The sequence below is a fragment of the Fusarium graminearum genome, chromosome 2 (genome assembly GCF_000240135.3).
Source record: "Fusarium graminearum PH-1 chromosome 2, whole genome shotgun sequence".
NCBI classification, from domain to species: Eukaryota; Fungi; Ascomycota; class Sordariomycetes; order Hypocreales; family Nectriaceae; genus Fusarium; species Fusarium graminearum.
In genome coordinates this window covers 2,026,172-2,046,400 of record NC_026475.1, presented here as the reverse complement: position 1 = coordinate 2,046,400, position 20,229 = coordinate 2,026,172, and the positions used below count along the sequence as shown (strand labels likewise).

Here is a 20,229-nt window from a genome sequence, read left to right as displayed (position 1 = left end):
TCATGATACCTGGTAGACAGTGAAGTTGACTGGAAATGCATGGCTGTTGAAGCCAGGCACTTTGGATACAGGCTCTCCTGTCGGTTCGACCTGGACCTGCCATCGCGTCTTGGTCAGATCACCAACCTCGTCCCATAGTCGTTGGAAGCTCGCTTGGTCGTGCAAGTAAGCAGATCGAGTGCTTGTCGAGGTCGGTCCCGGGTGGTTGGTGCCGACTTGGCGGCCATAAATGATTGCGTTTCTGGTACCTGGCTTCAGGAATTCGACAACGCGTTTGCCGATATAAAGTTGCTGGATCCAGTTGAAAAGATGGAAGAAGCTACCTGCATGGACCATGGTGATCTTGCCGCGTAAAGAAGCCATCTGCTTGTCCTCGGGGTCCAGCATATCGCCGGCGACAAAAGAAGCGCCTAGTTGATGTCGATCTTGGAACAAGTCATAGCCAATGTCGATAAACTTGGACTGCAGATCAGTACCGATGAGTTGAGCGCCGTCGACCCCATCCGCGCGGAATTGTCGGATCACTTGTCCGACACCACACCCGAGATCGAGAAGGACATCCCTAGAGCCGGCGACGTTGAGGCGGAACAGGGCCTGTTGATAGCGAGGGTCCTTGGGGTCTGGGATATATAGGAATTTCCATCGTCCAACGCAAGGATACTGTGAGACGCACCAGGCCTTCTCTCGCTACAGAAATTCAGGTCAGTTGCTGAACCAGAAATAATGGAAAGTAGGGTTGTGTGAACTTACAACCCGGCGTATGTGACCATCCAAGTCATTGAATGGGATTTTGCTGTAGAACTCGAGTAGATGTCGAGCTGGTCCAATGTCCTGTGGAGGATCCTCGAGATATGTCCAGTCTCGCACTTTCATAACGTCCATACTTAACAACATGGTGGGATGAGGAAATTAAGCGTTTAGTCGTTGTGGGAAGGACTCAAACGTAGATCGGCGGTTGCAGTACAACAGAAAAGGTTATTTTGCAAGCGTCATTGAAACTGTAATAAAGGTCGTGTGATGCGTGAGTGAGTGAGGAACAAGTTGAGAAACCCAATGTTGAAAGTGTGTGAGAACGACCCTTCCCTTAAGGCAGGAGACAAGCAGTCGATGATGCCATAACAGTGTTGCTGGCAAGGGCGTTTCAACAGGGAAGGGGGAAAGGAGGAGGAGGGGCTTAAAGAGAGAAGGAGGAGAATGGAGATGAAAAGCAAAAGCAAAAGTAAAAGAAAGACCCTGAGACAAGAGAAAAGAGAGTGGATGCGATGCAAACCTTAGAAGCAGACAAGACAGGGCAAGGGGACTTTTGCCGTGTTGATAACTCGCCGAATCGACTAATAAGCTCTGGTTCGTGAGACAAATGACAAGGATACCTGACATACTACGTAGTACCTTTACTGGAGTGCTACCTCCTGTACGGTCCGGCAGGTCAGTGAGCAGGATCGAGGTATGGGTCCTCTTTTTTTTATGGGCGCGGATATAGGGAGAATTAGGGCGGTTTCCTCACAGTCTTAAGCATAGAACAAATGAGGGACAGTGCTTAAAAGAAGCCTAGAAGGCTAGAAGGCAACTAAAAGACAAGCTAATTGAGAGATAAACATCAATAGAACATTCTTCCATGGAATTCATGCTCATGCTTGGAACTAGGTATCTGCAGACTCGTTGATCTCAGAGTGAGCAGGATTTCCTAGCTTCTAGAATCGCCAGCGAAATGAGGTAGCGGTAGGTGACCATTCATTCCCATCCCATTTCAGGGGTTTATTTCCCCTTGTGTCTAGGTCGCTATGACTGCCGCTCCCGTTGCAACCACATCCAATTCTGTTTACTCCAGCGCTCGCTCTAATAGCATCCATGCCTGGGCATCGACACTGGCTGGGCTGACGATACCCACTCGTATGTCCTTACCCCGGCTGGGTCTGGTTCAACGACTAAAGTCTCCATGCTCTCAACGCCTCCGGCCTCTCACTCGGACCAACTTTTTTAACTTAACGGCCTTGTCAGTTTATTGAATGATTGATGGCTTGTGCAAGTGGACTTTTAATAGCAGAAACGGCGATTTTATTCGTTGGCAATTTAATTGCTCACAGTCTAATGCAATCCGTCGTCCATTCTTCTTCAACAATACACTTGTCAAATATGACAACGGTCGAAGGAACAAAAGCAAAACACATGTCACACACCAGACAACCCTTCTAGCCTCAGTTGTCATTTTTTCTAAGAGTTGTCAGACGGTTCTGTATTATCCTATTGGCTCTAATAGTGTCGCCTCTTTGAATTCAAGCCAACAGAAAGAAGCAAACATTAATACTCGAACTAGTCGGTTGGTCGTTACACATGTGTTTCCCTTCGCCCAGAAGCTGCTGAAGAGACCAGGTACTTGGACTAAGTTATTCATTACCCGCTAGTCTCCACGGCGGGAAATATGTATCCATTCGCAGAAGCGGCGGCTGTCAGGGATTGCTGAGACAGCCTCAACGTCCCGGTTGTGCCGAGTGGGTGACAGGGTCTAGAAACCCGAACGGAACAATTGAGAAAGCTTGACAGTAAGGACAGAAATAGGTGTCTATGTGTTGAGAGCCAAGAAAGTGCAGATACATACATGACCAAAGCCTAGGTCTCATCCACGATATTACCAGTTCTAGTGCTTGCATTCCTCCCCAGAAACATCCTTACAGTAATTAATTTACAGCTGCAGCTTAACAGGGGCAGGGATAATTTGGTGCATAAAGCGATCAACAAAATTCGGATTGCGTATACGGTCAAAAGAGATTGATCAGGCAGAGCTTTGTCCTCGCTCTTGGACAAAGGAATCGAAACCTGGGGAAACAATCATATACCCGGTCACTCCGAATAACAATGGAATTTGCCATCAAACACACCGTGGCCCTAGGCAAAGAGTTTCCTTCAATCATCGTCCGGAGCATCACCAACTGTGCGCACAGAGCACAAGGCACAATCTCGACCAAGCCTCAAGCCCATGCTTCCGCCTCGTTTTATAGCTCCGGATAGCCGCGCCATACGCTGTAGCCATCACGAATGATTTCTCCCTCTGTCCGACCCGATTAAACAAACTCAATTGCCGACAGGGCTGAGGCTTGGGCGATAAGCATTTCGGATTTCGACAACCAACAGGCACTCTGTAGCAGGCATGTGGGTAATGACCTGGAGATCAAGATCATTGCAATCTTCAGCAGGGAATTCATAGGCGGGAAATTGCACGTCTTCTGTCGGCCACTGTAAGGTGTCATCTGAGCATCAAACCCCCTGTTAATGTTTCAGTTGATCTGCAGAACCGACCACTTTTACTATTTCTATCCTTGGAACTGTTCTCCATCCAAGACCGTCAACATCCCACGGTTCTGGTGCATATCGACGTGTTGTCAGGTACGCTAGACAAAGATAGGCAGTTCGATATTTGTTTGACCCCCAATTTTCAGGTGTCAGGGGTATTTTACATTTAGTTTCTTGATATTAAACATTTGATCTTGAACCTTATCTTGAAGTTGCATCTTTCTTATTCCCCGTATGAGTCCTTGATCAAGGTTGTGGTGACACCCTACAATATATGTATACAGAAGAAAGAGGGCCTAGCAGAGAGGGGCATTCCCATGCAACTAAGACAGGTTTGCGGTGCAGCAAATGGGCCAGAAGACCTTGAACAGCCTATACAATCCTTGATATTTTATGTTGTATCTGCAGTGTGAAGCTTGCTTGGCCATTGGCCTACATATGCAAGTCTTCAGCTTGCCAAGTTTGTTCAAGAGTTACCTCCTGCATTCGTATGTCTATGCACAATATGAACACCTGGCTTCTTATTTTATTTCCTAAGGTGACTTGATCAATACTTCCCAACTTAATGAATGATAGGGGCATTGTTTCTGGGCATGTTGGTCCTTGTTTAGAAGTCGCCAGCAAAACCATTAACTGAGTAATCGACTCTCATATGTAACAGTTTGCAGCCAAGAAGTACGAGAATTTATCGAATTGAGTACTATCACTATGATGGAGTAATTTTAATCTAGTTCGCCATTTTATCTCAAAGTATTCAATGTGATGTTTTATCTTCCAGAGATCTCACATGGCTGTTGATTTGTTTATAAAGCACGTATGAAAGGCACGAATTGACAGTGTCCAACAAAGAAAGCAAATAATGCACAACACTACGCAAAAACATAGGTAATCAAACGATGATAGTACTCGTAGATAGATTACAAAATAGATTAGTTAATTAACATGTAAATAGAAGAAATATTCACTCATACTGTAAACTGTATTGTCGAACTCTGACAGGTTGCCGCCAAAACCTTCAACATTGGCTTTAGGGTAACCAGCTGACTAAGCCACACACAACTCAGGCCGAGCATTTCCCGTCCCCCTCCGAAAAATTCTTCCTTCTCCGTGATCTTGTCAAAAACACACCCACACAAAGGCGCCTGTTTGCAAGTCATCGGGGCCGAGTTCTTCCTCTTCCGTCGAGGCGTCGCATTTATTCAGTTCCGAGATCCCAGAACAAGAAGTCGTGTAAGTCGTCATGACCAAGACATAGTTTCCCCATCTTACAGCACGAACGCAATCTTGTTGCCGCGCTTGTTGCCAGCTTCACATTGACCTCTCGTCGCCATCGTGTCAAACTGCTGCTAACAATGCCTTCGTCCATAGACATCGTCGCGCGTCGCGCAGGCTTCAACTCGGTGGAACGCGTGTATATCGCGTATCAAAACTATAATTATTGAAGCATTGCGCCAATTGCCTAGTACCAGGCGCATGCTGCCGTCTTGAGTGACGATTTAATACCCCGCAAGTGCCAATCGACTGTGCTATTTGCATACTCAAATCGACATAAATCATGGCCACAAAAATGGAGCCAGACACCGATGGCTCTAATATAACATATCCTTCGCCAGGAGTCGAGGCCATGGAAGCCGGTCCGTTCTACAACACTGCCGGCCGGGAAGGCGCACAGGAACACCAAGAGAGGATCGATGGTATCGAATCGCATCACGAGCAACACCACGAGCAGTCCGAACATCAAGTCCCCGAACAAGTCCAACATGTACAAGTTCAGGAGCATGATCAAAGTGAACTTCAGCACCCGGAACCAGAAGCTTCCCAGCAGCACGTTTCTCGTCCCGCCAACCTAGAGGAACTTCAATTGGCAGCACAGCTGGGCCAAGGACTGGCAGGAACACCGATGATGCCTGCCACAGACCCCAACATGAATGTCGAGGACCCCAATCTACGAAGCATCATGCCCCATCCTGAACCTGACCAGCAACAAACCCCATCGTATGTTCATGACACCCCTACGAGTGACCCTATGGTATCGCATGCCATGTCTGTCCCCGTAGGACCACCACCTATGGCCCCTCAATATCCAATCGACAACAGCATTCCTCCAAGAAAGAGGTCAAAGGTTTCGAGAGCATGCGATGAATGCCGAAGGAAGAAGATCAAGTGTGACGCTCAGACCGACACTGGCGATGCTCCCTGCTCTAGCTGTGCTAGGTCCTCTATCAGATGTTTGTTCAGCCGTGTACCTCAGAAACGAGGACCTAGTAAGGGGTACGTATGTTTTGTTATCATCAGTAAACTCAATTAACTGACTTTTCGCAGTTACATTAAAGAACTCGCAGACCGTATCCACAGCATTGAGAACAAGCTTGAATCGGATGGAGGCCTCAGCCAGGACGACATCGATCGACTCTTTGTCACCGATAGGCCACGACAGAGTCAAGGCGAGGACTCTGCCCGCAAACGACCATTCTCTAGCATTTCGACAAACGAATTTGCTACACCTTCACGACAGACGCCGTGGGGATCTGAGCATAGGATTCAAGCTTCCCCAGGAACATCTGAAGCATACACATCCTACGACAACAGCTCTTTGGCACCGCAACCTGCACCCCTCCTCAAGCCTGAAAGCGCGCCTGTCAAGCCGCCTGTCGCCCCTATGGATGTTTCTATGCCCGATGCTCACGAAGGTGTAGACATTGATGAAAGCATGCTGCACACGTTAGTGACTTTTTTGACATACTGTGTTTTCTATAGCTAACCACCCTTTAGTTATTTGTCCAGCTTTCAGCCTGTCTATCCGGTACTGCCCAGTACCAAGGAGCGGATGCAGGAACTGCTCGCTCAATGCCCCGTGTCTCTTCAGAATGCGTTTGCGAATGCACTGTCTGCTGTCGTGGGATCTGGCGGCGATACGAAACTTGCAAACTGGCTCCTCTTTGAACGGGAGAGCGACGAGAAGAGTACTTCTACACGAGCAGCCAATATCGTTCATGTACAAAGCTTACTGCTGCTTGCTATTGATGCTGACTTGCGTTCGTTGCCCAGCTTCCCTTTCCTACTGGTACGCGCGATCGGCCTTGCCGGTTCAATGAGACTATGGAGGTACACTCCCATGGAGTCGATTATAGAGTCTGATTCGGATGACGCGCTATCTGTGCAGATATGGTGGTCATTGATTTTGATGGACCGCTGGTATGCTACTGGTACAGGAAAGCCGTATCTCATACCCGACCGCAGTGTAGTAGCTCCTCCTGGTCTAGAAAACATCCTAGGAGAGGTGTGCTTCTACCTCGTTCGTAAGTGACAGACCAGCCCCCTTGATCATGAGCAATCACTAACCAGTTTCCAGGACTTTCGAAGTTGCTCGTTCGCCTCTGGCATGTCATTTCAACCTTGCAGCCCGGAGCATCAACAACCGAGCAACATGAGGCTTCGATCCTCGCGGATTACATCGAGGATTACAGAGAAGACTTACCCGCGCACATCGAACCAGCATCGCACCCAATGGTCCACATGGCGTACTGGCACTGCAGGCTCATAGTAATACTTCTTACCCCAGGAGCTACTCCATCAGAGACGATATGGGCCACTAAGGAGCTCATTAATCTTCTCTCGGCGAACGACTATCTGCGTAGCCCGCTCATCAGCCACTTTGTGTCGCTCGTTTCCATGTCTCTAGCAAAGCTGGTCAAGCTGGACCGATCGCGAGAAGAAGCGACACAGCTGATCAAGGACATTGTAGACAAACCTGCCACAGCATGGGATGGTGTTCGTGAGAAGCTCACGGACAAATTGCGGCCAACTTCTTCAGTGGAAGCAACTGCGAGCCAGGGGCTTCAGCATCTGGCAGACCTGGCCACGGCCCACGAAGGAGGTGATGACATTGCTTTTGGTCCATCGTTGGCACTGGGATATCTGGAATTGGCCTAGTAGGCCTTGACAAAATGTAAACCAACAATGGGAAGGTGATGTAAAGAGGGCCGCAATATGACAGGAAGGCCTGTGCTTGGGTTGTTTTGGAGAGTAAAACTTGTACTAGTAGTATTTCCGGTTTGACACTTGTTAAAGTGGGGTTTCATGAAAATGGGGATTGATGATGAAGAATGATAGATGCCAAATCTCGCACCTTGAGATGGCGTCTAGTTTTGTTGAGATGCTATTATGCATGGATACGCTCACTTGGTATGTATATAATAAGACTATTCTATCCTATCAAACGGTTTTGTAACCGAGAATTCAATTTCACCTGCAGAAAATGGCTTCAAACAGAGTTTGTTCATAACTTAAGCTACTGTCTGTCTGATTTTTAGTGTTGGTAAAAAAAAAAAAGTCAAATTGTGCATATTACAAGCTGTGCCTGATCGACACGTCGTCGTCTACTACCTACTTCTGCCTCCGAGGATCGGGAGATGGCTACGAGTAATGATGGGTTTGGGTTTACGTAACTTGGTCTTATCGAATAAAAGCCTTTTCAGCTTTGACTAGCTTGGATATTAGCTAGAAAGATAGTTTAGGTCAGGATTGATTGGTGTGTTTGGTCTGTGAATCTGTCGGTCAGTCGGTAGTTAAAAGACGATGGACGATTAGTATGGGAACGGCTTCTACTAGTGTGCTAGATGAACATTTTTTTCTCTCTAACTACAAGCTTGGAAAGACACCTACGTACGCGTACCTGAACTGAACCGTCCGTGTTGAGAAGCCGCACAGAAGCCTTCTACGCTTGATATACGCCCCCCCCAACTGCATGTCAGGGTAGAAAATAGACCAGGCCAGGCCCTGCATTACTGATCTGATGCCTTCCCATGCCGGGCCGGGACCAGTGTAAAGAGCGATGGATGTATGCACAGCAGAGAAAAAGCAAAGGTTATGCATCTCCGAGCCTAAACAAAGCAAAGATAGACAGCATTGCATGCATGTATGCTGAAGAATCTGTTAGACGTGGTGGAGCCATCCACGACATCCATCGTGATGATGGTCCGAACCGAACGACCTGTCAAAGGGCGTTTATCAATATTCTTCAAGGGGGGAGAATCATTAGCATACCTAGGGAAAACCCATTACGTTTATGTAGTTGGCCATCGTTACCATGTCCTGGTACAAGTGTCACATCCTTTCCCCATGACTCCAAGGATCCGGGGGACAGCGGGCAGGCAATGATATGGGGTCCAAAGTCGGGGAAGAGTGGCCATCATTATAGCGTCGCGTGTTTGTACTACTTTAAAAAAAAAAGGTGATGTTAGTTAATATGAAAGAAACGCCGGTTGTTTCTGAATCCATGCCCGGATAATTGTCATTGCTGTTGGACTGTCATCGAGCCAAGATAATGAATATGTCCTCCCACGTATTCCATCCCACTCGTACTTGGACACGTCGACCCATCTCATTTCCGTACGTCCGACGTGCTGCTATGAGACTGGTGACAGAGATCGTCAGACGAAGCAGCAACAGCTGATGCCAACTATGTTTGCAGAGTTGTCAGCTTTTCTCAAATCCATGTCAACACACACACAATCACTCATGGCATATGCAAAAGGAACAGAGTTTGGTGTTGGCCCATGGACCTCGACTCGGTTGGTCGAGGTCCCAGTCATGAAGTCTATTGCGTTGTGACAAATCTTCGCCAAGTACTCTTTTTCGTACTTGGCTTGATATAAGGAGCAGGAAACATCGAGCAAGATATATGAACGATGTGCAATAATTGTGTCGAAAGACACAGCATAAATGCCTGACAACCAAGTATAGAATCGTGAATCCTCATCCTGGCCGCGTCCTTCAACTTGCAAATTCCCCTTGCGGATAAAATTGTGTACATATTGGCGAAACATGCGAGGCACCAGAGTGTCATCATGGCTTGTGATATGTTTCGTCAACTGTTGCTTCCAGCTCGATTCTGCCTCCACAACTCTTTTCCGCAAAGCTAATTCACCAAACCAATTGCACTGCTCTTTGCTTGAATGCAAACACGATCTTATGCATCCTTGATCTGTAGTCTTGTATAATTCAAAAAGCCAGCTGCGCCTGTTCTATATCTCTTGTTCCTCCCAGTTGATTGTGAGAAAAAAAGCATGCTCATCAATATCCCCAACTGTCTAGACACCTTTTGGATGAAAACGTCGTTCTGTCATCATCATAATCACCATCGGAAAGACAGACATCATGCAACTGAGTCTGCTTTGCGAATGGTGGTGAGCGTAAGTCCGCTCTACATGAAACGTATATGTATGTTGCCGCTGTTCGCGCAAAATGAGTAAAAAAAGAAGCCATATCTCCCATGGCTTCATCCCGTGTGGTATTTTCCAACGCCTGCCGGTGCGTGGCCCTAATGACTAGAAAATAAAAAACTGAATGGGTATTATGTACGCCAGGATATTCGAAACCTCAATCGATCTTCACATGCCCCAAAAGCTGGGCATAGAAGCAGGGCCGAGAGGGTCGGGGCTCTCGTCCATTGTCGCAATGCCCTCGTTGTAGTTGGGCATCCAGAATGCAGGGTCATCCTCAACCATTGACAGACCAGCTCCAGCCATTGGGCCAGCATCGGCTCCCTTATAGAAGCTATCGTAATCGATCGTGGTTAGATCGGCCGAATTAGCCATCACGCTGCCGCTCGGTCGAATGAAGCTGTCGGCGCGGCTAAAACCATCCAGGCCGTGGTAGTCGTCATCTCCGCCGGGGAGAAAGTCCTCGACCTCAGAAACCTCGCCCGACGTCGACGTAGTGTTGGCGAGGTGGGGCAGATGCTCCGAGCCGCTTCCAAAGTCAAATAGACCGTTGAAACTTTGGGTACCAGCCTGGCTGTAGCTTGATGGTGTGAAACTGTCGCCCTTCATCTCCGAGAGGTCGTAATGGCTCCAGTCGACTGAGGCTGCACTTAGGCCGGCGCTGTACATGGGAGCATCCGTCTCCGAGTTGAAGCCAGAGCCGAATAGATCGAATGTGCTGTTGGCCATGTAGGGAGGATACTCAATGCCCGACAGATCCAGAGGAGGAAGGTTGGCGTTCAAGTTTTGGAAGCTGCTAGCACCGCTCATGAGTGGTGAAGTGGTTTCCGACTTGACTCGACGTTCTCGGTTAGTAGCAGCACGCGCTCGGCTGCTGGGAGGGTCCCGCGAGCTCTTTTGAAGCATGCTGTCGGCGACTAGGCTGCTGGTGCTGTGAGCAGAGTTCACTCTGTTGAGCTGGTATGGGCCGCATTTCTGTGAAGCTCGGTTGCTTCTATGAGCAGGCTTATGGTTGCCATGCTGGTCGAAAGTCAGAACACCGTCCGAGTGAACTGTGTTGGCTCGTCGTCGTCGACCAGGAGGCTTTGGGCGACCAGAGATGCTCATGGTCAGAGACTCGCGCTCCGAGTCGGACTCGGGAACGGTGTCAAGAGCAGGCTCGTTCTTGTGCGAGCAACTGCAGTGACCGCCATGGTTGCAGCAGCACGTCTCTGCGAAAGGTTTAGAAAATGAGACTCATATCGAGCGCCTCGAGGTCTAGGACAGCTCGAGGCTAGAGGATGCTCACCAGTGTGCCCTTCAACGGTTGGCTGCAAATGGGCACATTTGCTCGTCTTCTCACCACAGTCACACTTGACATGGGCAGAGCGAGACTTGCGCATGGCGCGACAGTGCGCGCATTGGGAAACTGGTCGACCCTTCTTGTTGATATGTTGAAGTGGACGGTCTGGAGGTTGCAAGTGGTAAGCAGTGGCTCGGATGACGAACTTGGGTGTTCAACATGTAATAGACGTACCAGAATGTTGACAGTTGCTCACACGATGGCCGCGGACGCAGGCCTCGCAGGCATACTTTTCTCCATCAATTATCATTTTGGTGGGGGGTGCGAACTGGTCTAAGATGTAGTCGACTCGTGAGCTGGAAGACGAGATGCTTTATGCTGACAGCAGTTGATTCCTGGCAAAGGCCTGATATGTAGGTCTCAAAGTGAACAAGTCCCAGTCGAATACGCTTGGTTTGGACAAGGTGGAGGGAGAATATGGTGGGTTTGTATCGGCACCGATGTTGAAGGCTTGTGTGTAAGTGTCCCGCAAAAAGCACTTCCGCGCTAAGTCAAGTGGACTTGAAGTTGGGGAAAATGGGCCGAAAGAGCTTTGGTAAACCGGACAGCTACAGGAACATATCGCGGCGAAGCTTGAGCAAAGCTGGAAGAGGCTGGAAAATAAATCCAGACAAGGAACGAGGGAACAGAGGACAATAAAAGTTTTCGAGGGCAAGTTGATAAAGCCAATTGATGTGAGAGGAACAGGAGTGGAGATGCTACCAACCGGTGGGTGGGTAAATTTTCCCTTGGGGTGTCTTGGGGTCTCCTCCAGAAGTGTACGGTACGGTACCTAGACCTAGCTTGTGGTCGGGTTGGATCGCTACTGTAACCCTGGGCCCTGGGTGTGCGAGAGATGTGGTTGGGTGGGTGTGGGAGGGAGGGCCAGAGGGAGTGCGCCGCAGGAATACCTGAAATGGATGGGCGGACGAGGTCGGCGGCAGGACCGGGGTTTCTTCTGATGCACAAGCGGGTTTGGCGCCTTCAGCTACAGAGCCAGCTAGACAAGTCAAGGACATCGACAACCAAGGCCAAGCCAAGCCGCCTTGCTGGAGACGTTGTAGGTGGAGATGTCGGCCCGGATGGTCGGAGCGTTCTCGTTTTGCGTTGTCTTGTTCGTCGGACCTGCGACTGTAGCTGTGGTGACGTCGGCGGCCGACACCAACTGTTTAAGAAAAAAAAGAGAGAGCACACTTCACTTGTGAGCGAGCTCCCTGGGGAATACACCGAAAAAAACACAGCGGGAGCTGTATTCAGGAACTGCAGAAAGAAGTGAAAGCAAGAGACAAACAAAAACTCTAGCAGGAGGGCTTGTCTTATGGCTTTGACAACGGATACGTTGATGAAGGACACAAACACCATCAGCAGCAGTATCAGCAGCAGCGAGGCGTGGTGTGCAAAGCAGCACAACATGCACCACAATGTGATATGTCTGTGAATAGTAGCATGGCACCCTTTGATCCTTTGGTCCCTTGCTCGGTCATGATCCCCTTGATCCTAATGTTGCGCCGAATTGATTCCCGCACGTATTATCGAATCGAATTCTTGCTTTCTCGCTGGTTATAATTCCGTTTGCCTGCCCACTCGCTTGCTCTGGTCTGTTGCTTTGTGCCTACGGCCCCCAGGCCCCATGGTCCAATATCCTTGTCTTGAATATTAACCCAGCAAGACCAGGCCAGACGTGGAGGGTAGTTAGGTCGCGGACACGGACGCGATCGAGGATACTCGGCTGTACAGTGTGGGACGATGGCGCAAGCAGCAAGGTGACCGGGCTGGGGCACCGGGGTGGAAAGCGTGGGCTAGGATGGGGGACAAGGGTTCTGAAGCGACCATGACGAGCTTGAGAGGGCATCGTCACCCTCGGTGGTCCGTGGCATGGTCAGTGAAGAGTGGGATAAAGACCGAGTTCGGAATAGCGTTCTCTTGCCGTTGCTATCAAGGGTTCAATTGTGATACAAAGGTTGGCAGGTCATCGGTTCCTGCGACTGGGGCTCACAAAGAGCTGTACTATGTAGTTGTTTTATTGCACAGTACGTATATGTCTAGGGAGATCGACAGTCGTCGACCGTGTAAATTGTGGCCGTCGATATAAGCCACTCGCCGGTTGATTGATAATTTTAGGTCGAGCGAGTGAGCTTGGGGGATTGTGGAGCTTGTGGGATTTGTCCATGAATTATAGTGGATGGATCACGATGAATGGGGAAGATTGGAGCGAGACAGATTACGGTGGAGGAGCGCGAAGGGCACGAAGTGAGAAGGAGGAGCCGCACGCATCGCATCGTATCGCCATTGGGCATGGGTAGACGGACAGGAAGGTGCCCTACCTGAGCGCTCTGTAGGGCAGGTTGAGTTTACCGTACCTGCCTTGCTCGACAACGCAGAAAACAGTATCGGCGATGTTTGGCAAAATGTAATTGAAATGGTTGCTCCATTCGGAATTGCCTACCGTAAGATACATAGATGCTGCCCGCGGGTAAATTAGGTTGACTGGCATAACGGGACGGAGGGACGATCAGAATATCCATGCTTAACTTTATGGGACAATTCGGGGCTGTACGGATTCAGCGACGCTGACTGGTTTGGCTTGACATCCTAGTCTCAACATTTCGGCATCAAAAATCAGCCACAACTCGTTCATCAGGAATTGTGTTTTCGTAATTTCTAGTCTATCGCTCCAAGTCTCCCTCGAGTCAAGGCAAGTCGAGTCAACTTGAGACGAACACAACAGAAACACGGGGCAGTCAACAATAATGGGATAGTGATCGGTCATAAGAGTCGACGCGACGGTAGCATTCAACATTTCCGTCCACTTCTGCTGCTACTCGGCTTCCAAATCTGACGGCTAGATGGCGTCTTATGCAGCCGGATATCGGCTGTATTTTGGGAACCTCTCGTGCAGGTATCGACGCCTGCAGGCGGTGCCTTGCCCTGTACCTGGTCAGACGGTACAGTACATTCGCAAACTGACTGACATCTTCATATCTCACACAGGCCGTCCGCCTGTCTCGTTTAGTGGCCGTTGGCTGGGGTTTTTAGACTGGGGGGTAGGGCACGGAGTTGGCATTCGTCAGTGAGGATCGCGGCAGGACAGACAGGCAGGCAAGCAAGTCAAACAAGGTTCACAGCTATTGGTTGACTCAATCTTAAACGGGTACGATTTGACCAGGTTGACTAGTAGCGACCTAGTCTAACAGATTGATGAAGGTCATCAAAAGCGGAAAAAGAAAAGTTTTACGTTATGCAGTACCTTATCGGCGGAGCATCTTCGGGACGATCCATCCATCAGTTTGAGTCGTGCAGGAGGACAAGCGAGTACCTAGCAGGTATCTCCAGGGATGGGGATGGAGCATATGTAGTATGTAGTAATAACAGCACAGGAGACTAACTAATACATAGTTGGGGTCGGAATCAGTTCGGAAACCCGCAATGCTTACTGCTGTTGGTAGACTCCTGGTAAATAACTGATCGTGGTAAGCTGAGTAAGTCAATACAGCAACTTCATCAGCGACAACTGAATCAGGTCCGTTATACAAATCCCCATAAAGAATGGAAGTATGACGGACGTCAAGACAGGAGCCTGTCTGTCTGTGCCGCTCCGCTGTGGTGAACCCGTCGCACACTGTACGCAAACACTGTTTTAACTCAGGCTGAGTGATGAATGGGGATGGGCATTAAACCGCTGCAGCTCCACCTATCAACATCTTCCTGCATCAAACTATACTCCAGCTCATTTGATAGGGCGTGTTCGATGTTCTCGCCTACATACATTCACAATCTTGTCTTAAATTTCTGCAAATTCTGGATGAAGTCTTGGTTGCACCCTTAGCGGGAACAGTAACGCCGCGGCTCTGCTTCTGCAATGCAGCAATTTGAAAACCGGCCAGTTCAATTACCGACCAGCAAGCGACCTTGCTGAAGCGGGCAGAGTGTTATTAATTTACTTCCCTGTGCACACGATATAGACTTTCTCGTTTAATAATTCTCCTTGCTATTGCTACCTATGTATTGCATATACTTTCTTCGCTTGCCATTTGATACGCTGATTCCCACTTCACGGTCGCCGACTCCATTCTCGCGCAGGCAACAACATCATCATACTTCTGATGCCCCTTGTCTAGGGTTCACGCGACGCATTCTGATCAAGGCCCAGACTGTCAGAAGCTCTCTCTAACTACAAATATCCTGGATCCTTTTATCCACAAAGCCCCAGTGCCCCAGCTTATTCACTAGCACCTATTCCCCTACAGGCATACCGGACTATCTTTAGCCGCTGGGCTTTCTCTTCTTGTGTGTTGTGGAATTTCGAGAAGGCGTATGTACGCAGACAGACATGACTGACCAACAAGTTGCATCGTCTGAGGATAGCTCTTCAAGACCCTCGTGGACCCTGCAAATCATTGGTCCAGGGTGTCCCCCAAGCCAAATTAAGCACCAACTGCTACGTACCATGACAAGCGCACTTGTCTGCAGACCGCTGATCCAGGGGTAGCTATTGGGCCTTCCAGGCTGAGTAGTCTTGGCTCTAGAGATTCGCCGATGCTATTTGTAGCCTCGCCTCTCGTTTTCCTGACGGACTGCCTATCTTGGCTTAATTATTCGGGGACTATACGGTGCTTCATCGTTAATTTGAAGCTCAGACGGACACTGGGTCTGATAGCAAAATTGCACGGTCGACATTGTCAACTGTGCAGAGCAGAACCAGCTGTGACTGAACGCTGACATTCTGCAGTGCTCCAGTGAGCTGGACGGGTGGCTGAGACAGGCCTCCGTTCATCCATTAGCATCGTCGACTTTTCCGCGTCATCAGCATTGCACAGTCATCCGTCTCCGCCCGGTTGGTGCAGGTCCAATCCTGTCGGGTTCGATTCGTTCCGGAATCCATACAAACGGATACACTCCGAGGTGCGGCAGACTTGCGTTTTAGCTGGGTGCTTGTGACATCCGCATCCTGCAGTTTAGTTGACAGCATTTCCCCAAACTTCCCCCGCGATGCGATGCACGGATCCCGACGGGAAAGTGCGGGTGAGCGGGTGCCGGGTGTTTGCTTTCGCAATCAATATGACTTATACACAACAGCGACTCATGTCGTTGGACGATAGCAGTTGAGTTCGGGTTTCTAATCTGCTGGCGTGGTCAAATTGCCACGGGTATCCTATTCTCTTGTCGCCTGGTTGTTGTAAACGCAATGCATAGCGGCTGAGCTTCGGTCACTTTTACTACCCCAGTCTGTAATCGCGGGTGTTCCTTTCACCCTCGTCATGATGAACGTTTCATTGTACCGACGATATCAAAGACATTCATTCAATCCCTGTGCCTCAGCCAAGGCAAACCCAACCCGGCCATGAATCAAAAGGGAAAGGGACTCCGAGAGCTCTCCCGATGCTGGTTGCGGATATTCGCTGGGACTTGTTACTTGGCCATGTACTTGCCGACTTGTACAAGGAATTCATCTACACGGATCTTTATGAATTCAACACTAAAAGTCCACAGAGTACACACCACTCTTGAAATTAAGAGAAGAGACAAAAGAAGAGTCTTTGAGAGCCAACTTTTATTAGAAAGTCATCACAGGCTCGGATTATGGTCTTCCACAAGCTTGAAGACATCCCACGATCCTGGCATCACCTCCCCTCTTTCTCACCGGAAATACACAGGACAAACAAAAAGCAATTACTGCATTTACAAGGACCGTAACCAGAAAATAACAGCCTTGGCCCCGCAGGCTAGCCGCTAATTCAACATCAAAAGTTATTTTGGAGCCGCCAAAAGCGACAGCCGCGCGCTGGAGTGGGATACCGAGCAAGCTTCGGAAGTTATCAGACCGCCTAAGAAGATAGATCTATGATCTCCACGCCCATCTGTCCACGTATATGGGGTATTGACCTCCATAGTCAAGATGGAAGATGAAAAGAAGGTCCATTACTTGACCGCAACAGATGCACTGTCAAGGATTTCACGCAGGAACCAGTCATGATGTCTTTGTTTGGTTGTAATGCTCGATTGGAGGTCTGACTTGTTGTTCCATTCTGCACTATAGCAGACCCTTACATGCCTACGCCCACTCCACGAAGCTCACGCAGGGTCTGTACCACACCTGCCTGTTCCTTACTTGCATCTGTCAATTCTCTTGTGACTTGCCTAGTTACAGTTATGGAGTGACCAGGCAGGGATGGTCGATTCAGCTGACAATGTCCTGAGCATCATGATTACACATTGGGAAATACAACCATGAAGTTCGCTTGCTCTTATTCGTGATATACGGACTTGCTCCCGCCTAGATGCGAGAGAGATGAATTGCATCCTGTCCCGGCCCACTATGGATCGACATTTTACTAACAACTCTCAACAAAAGTGGCTTCTGTTCGAAATGCCTGATACCAATCGTTTCATGAAGCTGTCAAGACGAGGGGCATTGCCGGATTGTCTTCAATCTTGATTCTTCGCGGTTGTGTGACTCTAACTCTTGTTAGTCGCCAAGCAAGAAGCGCGAAGCAGAACTGTAATCCACAAGTCCCTAGGTTTGACCCAGTTGCACAGACACCGCCATTATCAGTCATAGGCTAACTGATGGAAACAGGTTTGCTGTCAGTCTGCAATTGGAAGACATGGCAGTTTGAAACGGCAATCAGCCATTCATTCATTCACATAGTCACACTTTGCACTGATCAACATGAGAAACCGACCTCAGCCAAGTCAGTCATGTCATGACATGGCATGTCAGGACAGTGCTTGATATCTCGAGCTGGCACCGTCCTCCAGGTCACTCGAAAACGGACCGGAACCCTTGCCTGGCGTGTTTGAAACTCCAGACATCTCGTCGGGGCCCCAAACTCTGCCCCCACCATCCCGCATCCTTATATGCCGACATGATTGGTCCTTGCCATCACATCGACTTCCCCCAAACAGGATTTTGGGCTGTCGTTCTGCCTCCCACACACACCACGACCCTTGATCGTCTGCTGTAAGTTAGTTTCCAGTACTTTTTCTAGAAGCCTGCGCCCCTGCGTCCTGGTGGTACAATGTAGCGAGCTCGGACCAGCCTGTCAAGATGGTCTCTCATTGCTCGCAGGAAAACTAGCCTGTGTGCCAGCTCGTGCATATGTACGAATGAATCAGCAAGAATGTCGGTTGGATGCGAACAAGTGTTGGTCACCAGGGACATGTACTCTACGGTACCCATACGCAGACCCTGTGGTTTCAATCCTCGGCTTTTCTGATGAGATCTGTGCTTTTAGGTAAGTTTGTTCCCCATGTTCGGAGTGGAGTTGAATGATCGGTCCATGATACCACGTAGCATATGGCATTTGGGCAAATGCTGTTGATCTGCGTCAAACGCCTTGGCCGATTGATCATCATTTGGCAAATGAGGTTTCTCTTAGACTTTACAAGGAATGGATATTCGCCTAGTCGACGGACCGACAAGGACATATCATTTTGTTGACCGAGCGTGTTTATTAATATGCAACACGGACAATCCTGACAAGTCTATTACATTTATATTTTGCTGGCGATGGGGCTCATTTGCGCCGTTCATCGGTAGCTCTGCACGCGCGATTCCCAATGGGTGTTGGGCTCCATCTGCACCTCGACATTTGCGATGGCGCTTCTGTTTAGCCGCATCTGCTTCGATCCATATCCAATCTCCTCGTCTCAGGTCAGCACAAGCATGGGTGAGGGTGAGGGTCGCCCTGGTCAGATGTCTCTTGAGCCTCTGCTACGTAACACGGCAGTATGGATATTACATTGCAGTCTTTGCTTGTGATCAATTTCCACCATTTGATACTATGAGGCTCGGTACGAAATGAAACGAAACACGAGCCCTAGTTGAACGGTGGTTTGAACGGTTCAACCAGGCGCCATGGCAGACCAGATCGAAAATGGTATGGATTGAAAGGGGCACGCACATGGCTGGAATTGGCAAAAGACAAAATACATATGACATTATGTAACTGTGTTGTCACAGCCTCGTTCGTCCCATCAGGCACAGACAAGACAAGACCAGACAGCACATCACCTCCATCACAGGCACGATCGTGGTCGATGGCGTTCGGTATAGCATGGCAAGCCGCGGTTGTTGGTGGGCAAAGGGCGAAGCGAAGGAAAGGAAAGTCGAAACGGGCCGGTTTTTCATCAAGGTCCATATATAATTGAACATCTTACTGGCTATCCATATCCATGGATATGGAGAGAGTTGCAATGCAGTTGACCATGGGCATGAAGCCGTGGAAGACTGGGGCCGCTGGACCATTCAATCCTGTCCGTAATAGGCAAGTCGAGCGCGCTACTCTCTGATTGGTTTGGGTGCGACGCCTTGCTCTGGATTGGAGCGTTTATTGGCTGTACGCAAAGTCAAGCCACAAAGGCACTTGATTGGCCCATCGGGGGCCGGGCAATCAAAAGACCCCCACGCGCTGACTTTGCCAAATTGCAAAGTCAAAACTCGACCATATCTTTGTCAGGCAGACTCTTCTTTCCCTTTGCAACCACACAAAAATTCAAGTTGGGGTCAACACAACCACATCTTTTTCCCATTCCATCCCGTCTTGCTGGGCACGCCACGAGATACCGCTGATCCCCGACAGCTACTGCAACCCTCTCATGCTTTTGCAGTGCAATACCAAGCAAGGTCGATTCCTTCGCGCGTTGCGTCATGATTCTGGCGACTATTGTATTGCATTGCACTGTATGTCTGGGAAGCGGCCGCTGCCGCTACCCATGTATCAGGCGCATTCTGATTCGTTTGCGCCTCTCGGTAGGCCACTTCTGGCAGGTCAGGCCAGGACTGGGGGTGACAGAGCAGAGCTCCCTTCGCGCAAATCGCGTGTCGGTTCGATGCTTGATGGCATCATTTTACAGGCTATAGGCCCAAGTGCTATGCACACAATACAGCCCTTGCTACAGGATACTAACCCAACAGTTTATTCATTCTTGATTTCGCGTGACGTTTTTTGTTTTTTTTTTGCCAGTAACTGCGTTGGGTTTTACTCAGCGTGGTAATCGGCATTCTGTGTCTGCTCTCCATAGACCAGGATGTTTTTGCTCTGGCATAGATAAATCTGAACTCGTTGCTGGGCACCCGGTTTTGAGAAGTCGTCTTGACTTCCTGGACAGGCCGGGAATCAGCTGTAGGCACATACCACTATAATGAATCCTCTTCCGTTTGAACGAACTGAGTAGCGTCCACTTGACTGCAATCTAAGATCGATAAACCGAAACGGTAGTTTTAGACGGCAGTCAGTCAGTGGCATTCCCATGTAATGCTAGCTCCGTCAACTGGTGGCCATTGGATATTATATCACCCGGCAGTTGATAGATTGGCTGGACTGGGTCATCAGAGCATGCTTTTTGCATCGTCGACGTGGCTTGAGTCGCGTGGGATTTTGAACCATGGTCCAG

At 49.2% G+C, this 20,229-nt stretch overlaps 4 protein-coding genes across 4 annotated transcripts; 1 reads left to right on the top strand and 3 right to left on the bottom strand.

Moving 5' to 3' along the window:
* FGSG_08391 (uncharacterized protein) lies at positions 1-894 on the bottom strand (the record flags this gene model as incomplete). The annotated part of the gene is made up of 2 exons (XM_011322084.1): positions 1-687; positions 751-894. 2 exons carry the CDS (start codon positions 892-894, stop codon positions 1-3), a joined length of 831 nt encoding a protein of 276 aa, XP_011320386.1.
* A 3,949-nt stretch (positions 895-4,843) lies between these two features.
* FGSG_08392 (uncharacterized protein) lies at positions 4,844-7,221 on the top strand (the record flags this gene model as incomplete). The annotated part of the gene is made up of 4 exons (XM_011322083.1): positions 4,844-5,559; positions 5,611-6,009; positions 6,061-6,587; positions 6,641-7,221. 4 exons carry the CDS (start codon positions 4,844-4,846, stop codon positions 7,219-7,221), a joined length of 2,223 nt encoding a protein of 740 aa, XP_011320385.1.
* Positions 7,222-8,145: 924 nt separating this feature from the next.
* FGSG_08393 (uncharacterized protein) lies at positions 8,146-11,453 on the bottom strand. The gene is made up of 3 exons (XM_011322082.1): positions 11,029-11,453; positions 10,801-10,959; positions 8,146-10,723 (listed from the first exon to the last, which is right to left on the bottom strand). The coding sequence occupies exons 1-3, from the start codon at positions 11,102-11,104 to the stop codon at positions 9,681-9,683; spliced, it is 1,278 nt and encodes a 425-aa protein (XP_011320384.1). The 5' UTR covers positions 11,105-11,453; the 3' UTR covers positions 8,146-9,680.
* Positions 11,454-14,908: 3,455 nt separating this feature from the next.
* FGSG_13374 (uncharacterized protein) lies at positions 14,909-15,634 on the bottom strand. The gene has a single exon (XM_011322081.1). The coding sequence runs from the start codon at positions 15,605-15,607 to the stop codon at positions 15,467-15,469; it is 141 nt and encodes a 46-aa protein (XP_011320383.1). The 5' UTR covers positions 15,608-15,634; the 3' UTR covers positions 14,909-15,466.
* Between the last annotated feature and the right edge of the window lie 4,595 nt (positions 15,635-20,229).

Bases quoted from the DNA above. Each gene is read 5' to 3' on its own strand.
- FGSG_13374 (XM_011322081.1), bottom strand. From the start codon at position 15,607: ATGAACGGAGGCCTGTCTCAGCCACCCGTCCAGCTCACTGGAGCACTG.
- FGSG_08393 (XM_011322082.1), bottom strand. From the start codon at position 11,104: ATGATAATTGATGGAGAAAAGTATGCCTGCGAGGCCTGCGTCCGCGGC. The intron at 10,960-11,028 runs GTACGTCTATTA...TGCAACCTCCAG, and splicing joins GAGCAACTGTCAACATTCTG to ACCGTCCACTTCAACATATC. The intron at 10,724-10,800 runs GTGAGCATCCTC...AACCTTTCGCAG, and splicing joins AACCGTTGAAGGGCACACTG to AGACGTGCTGCTGCAACCAT.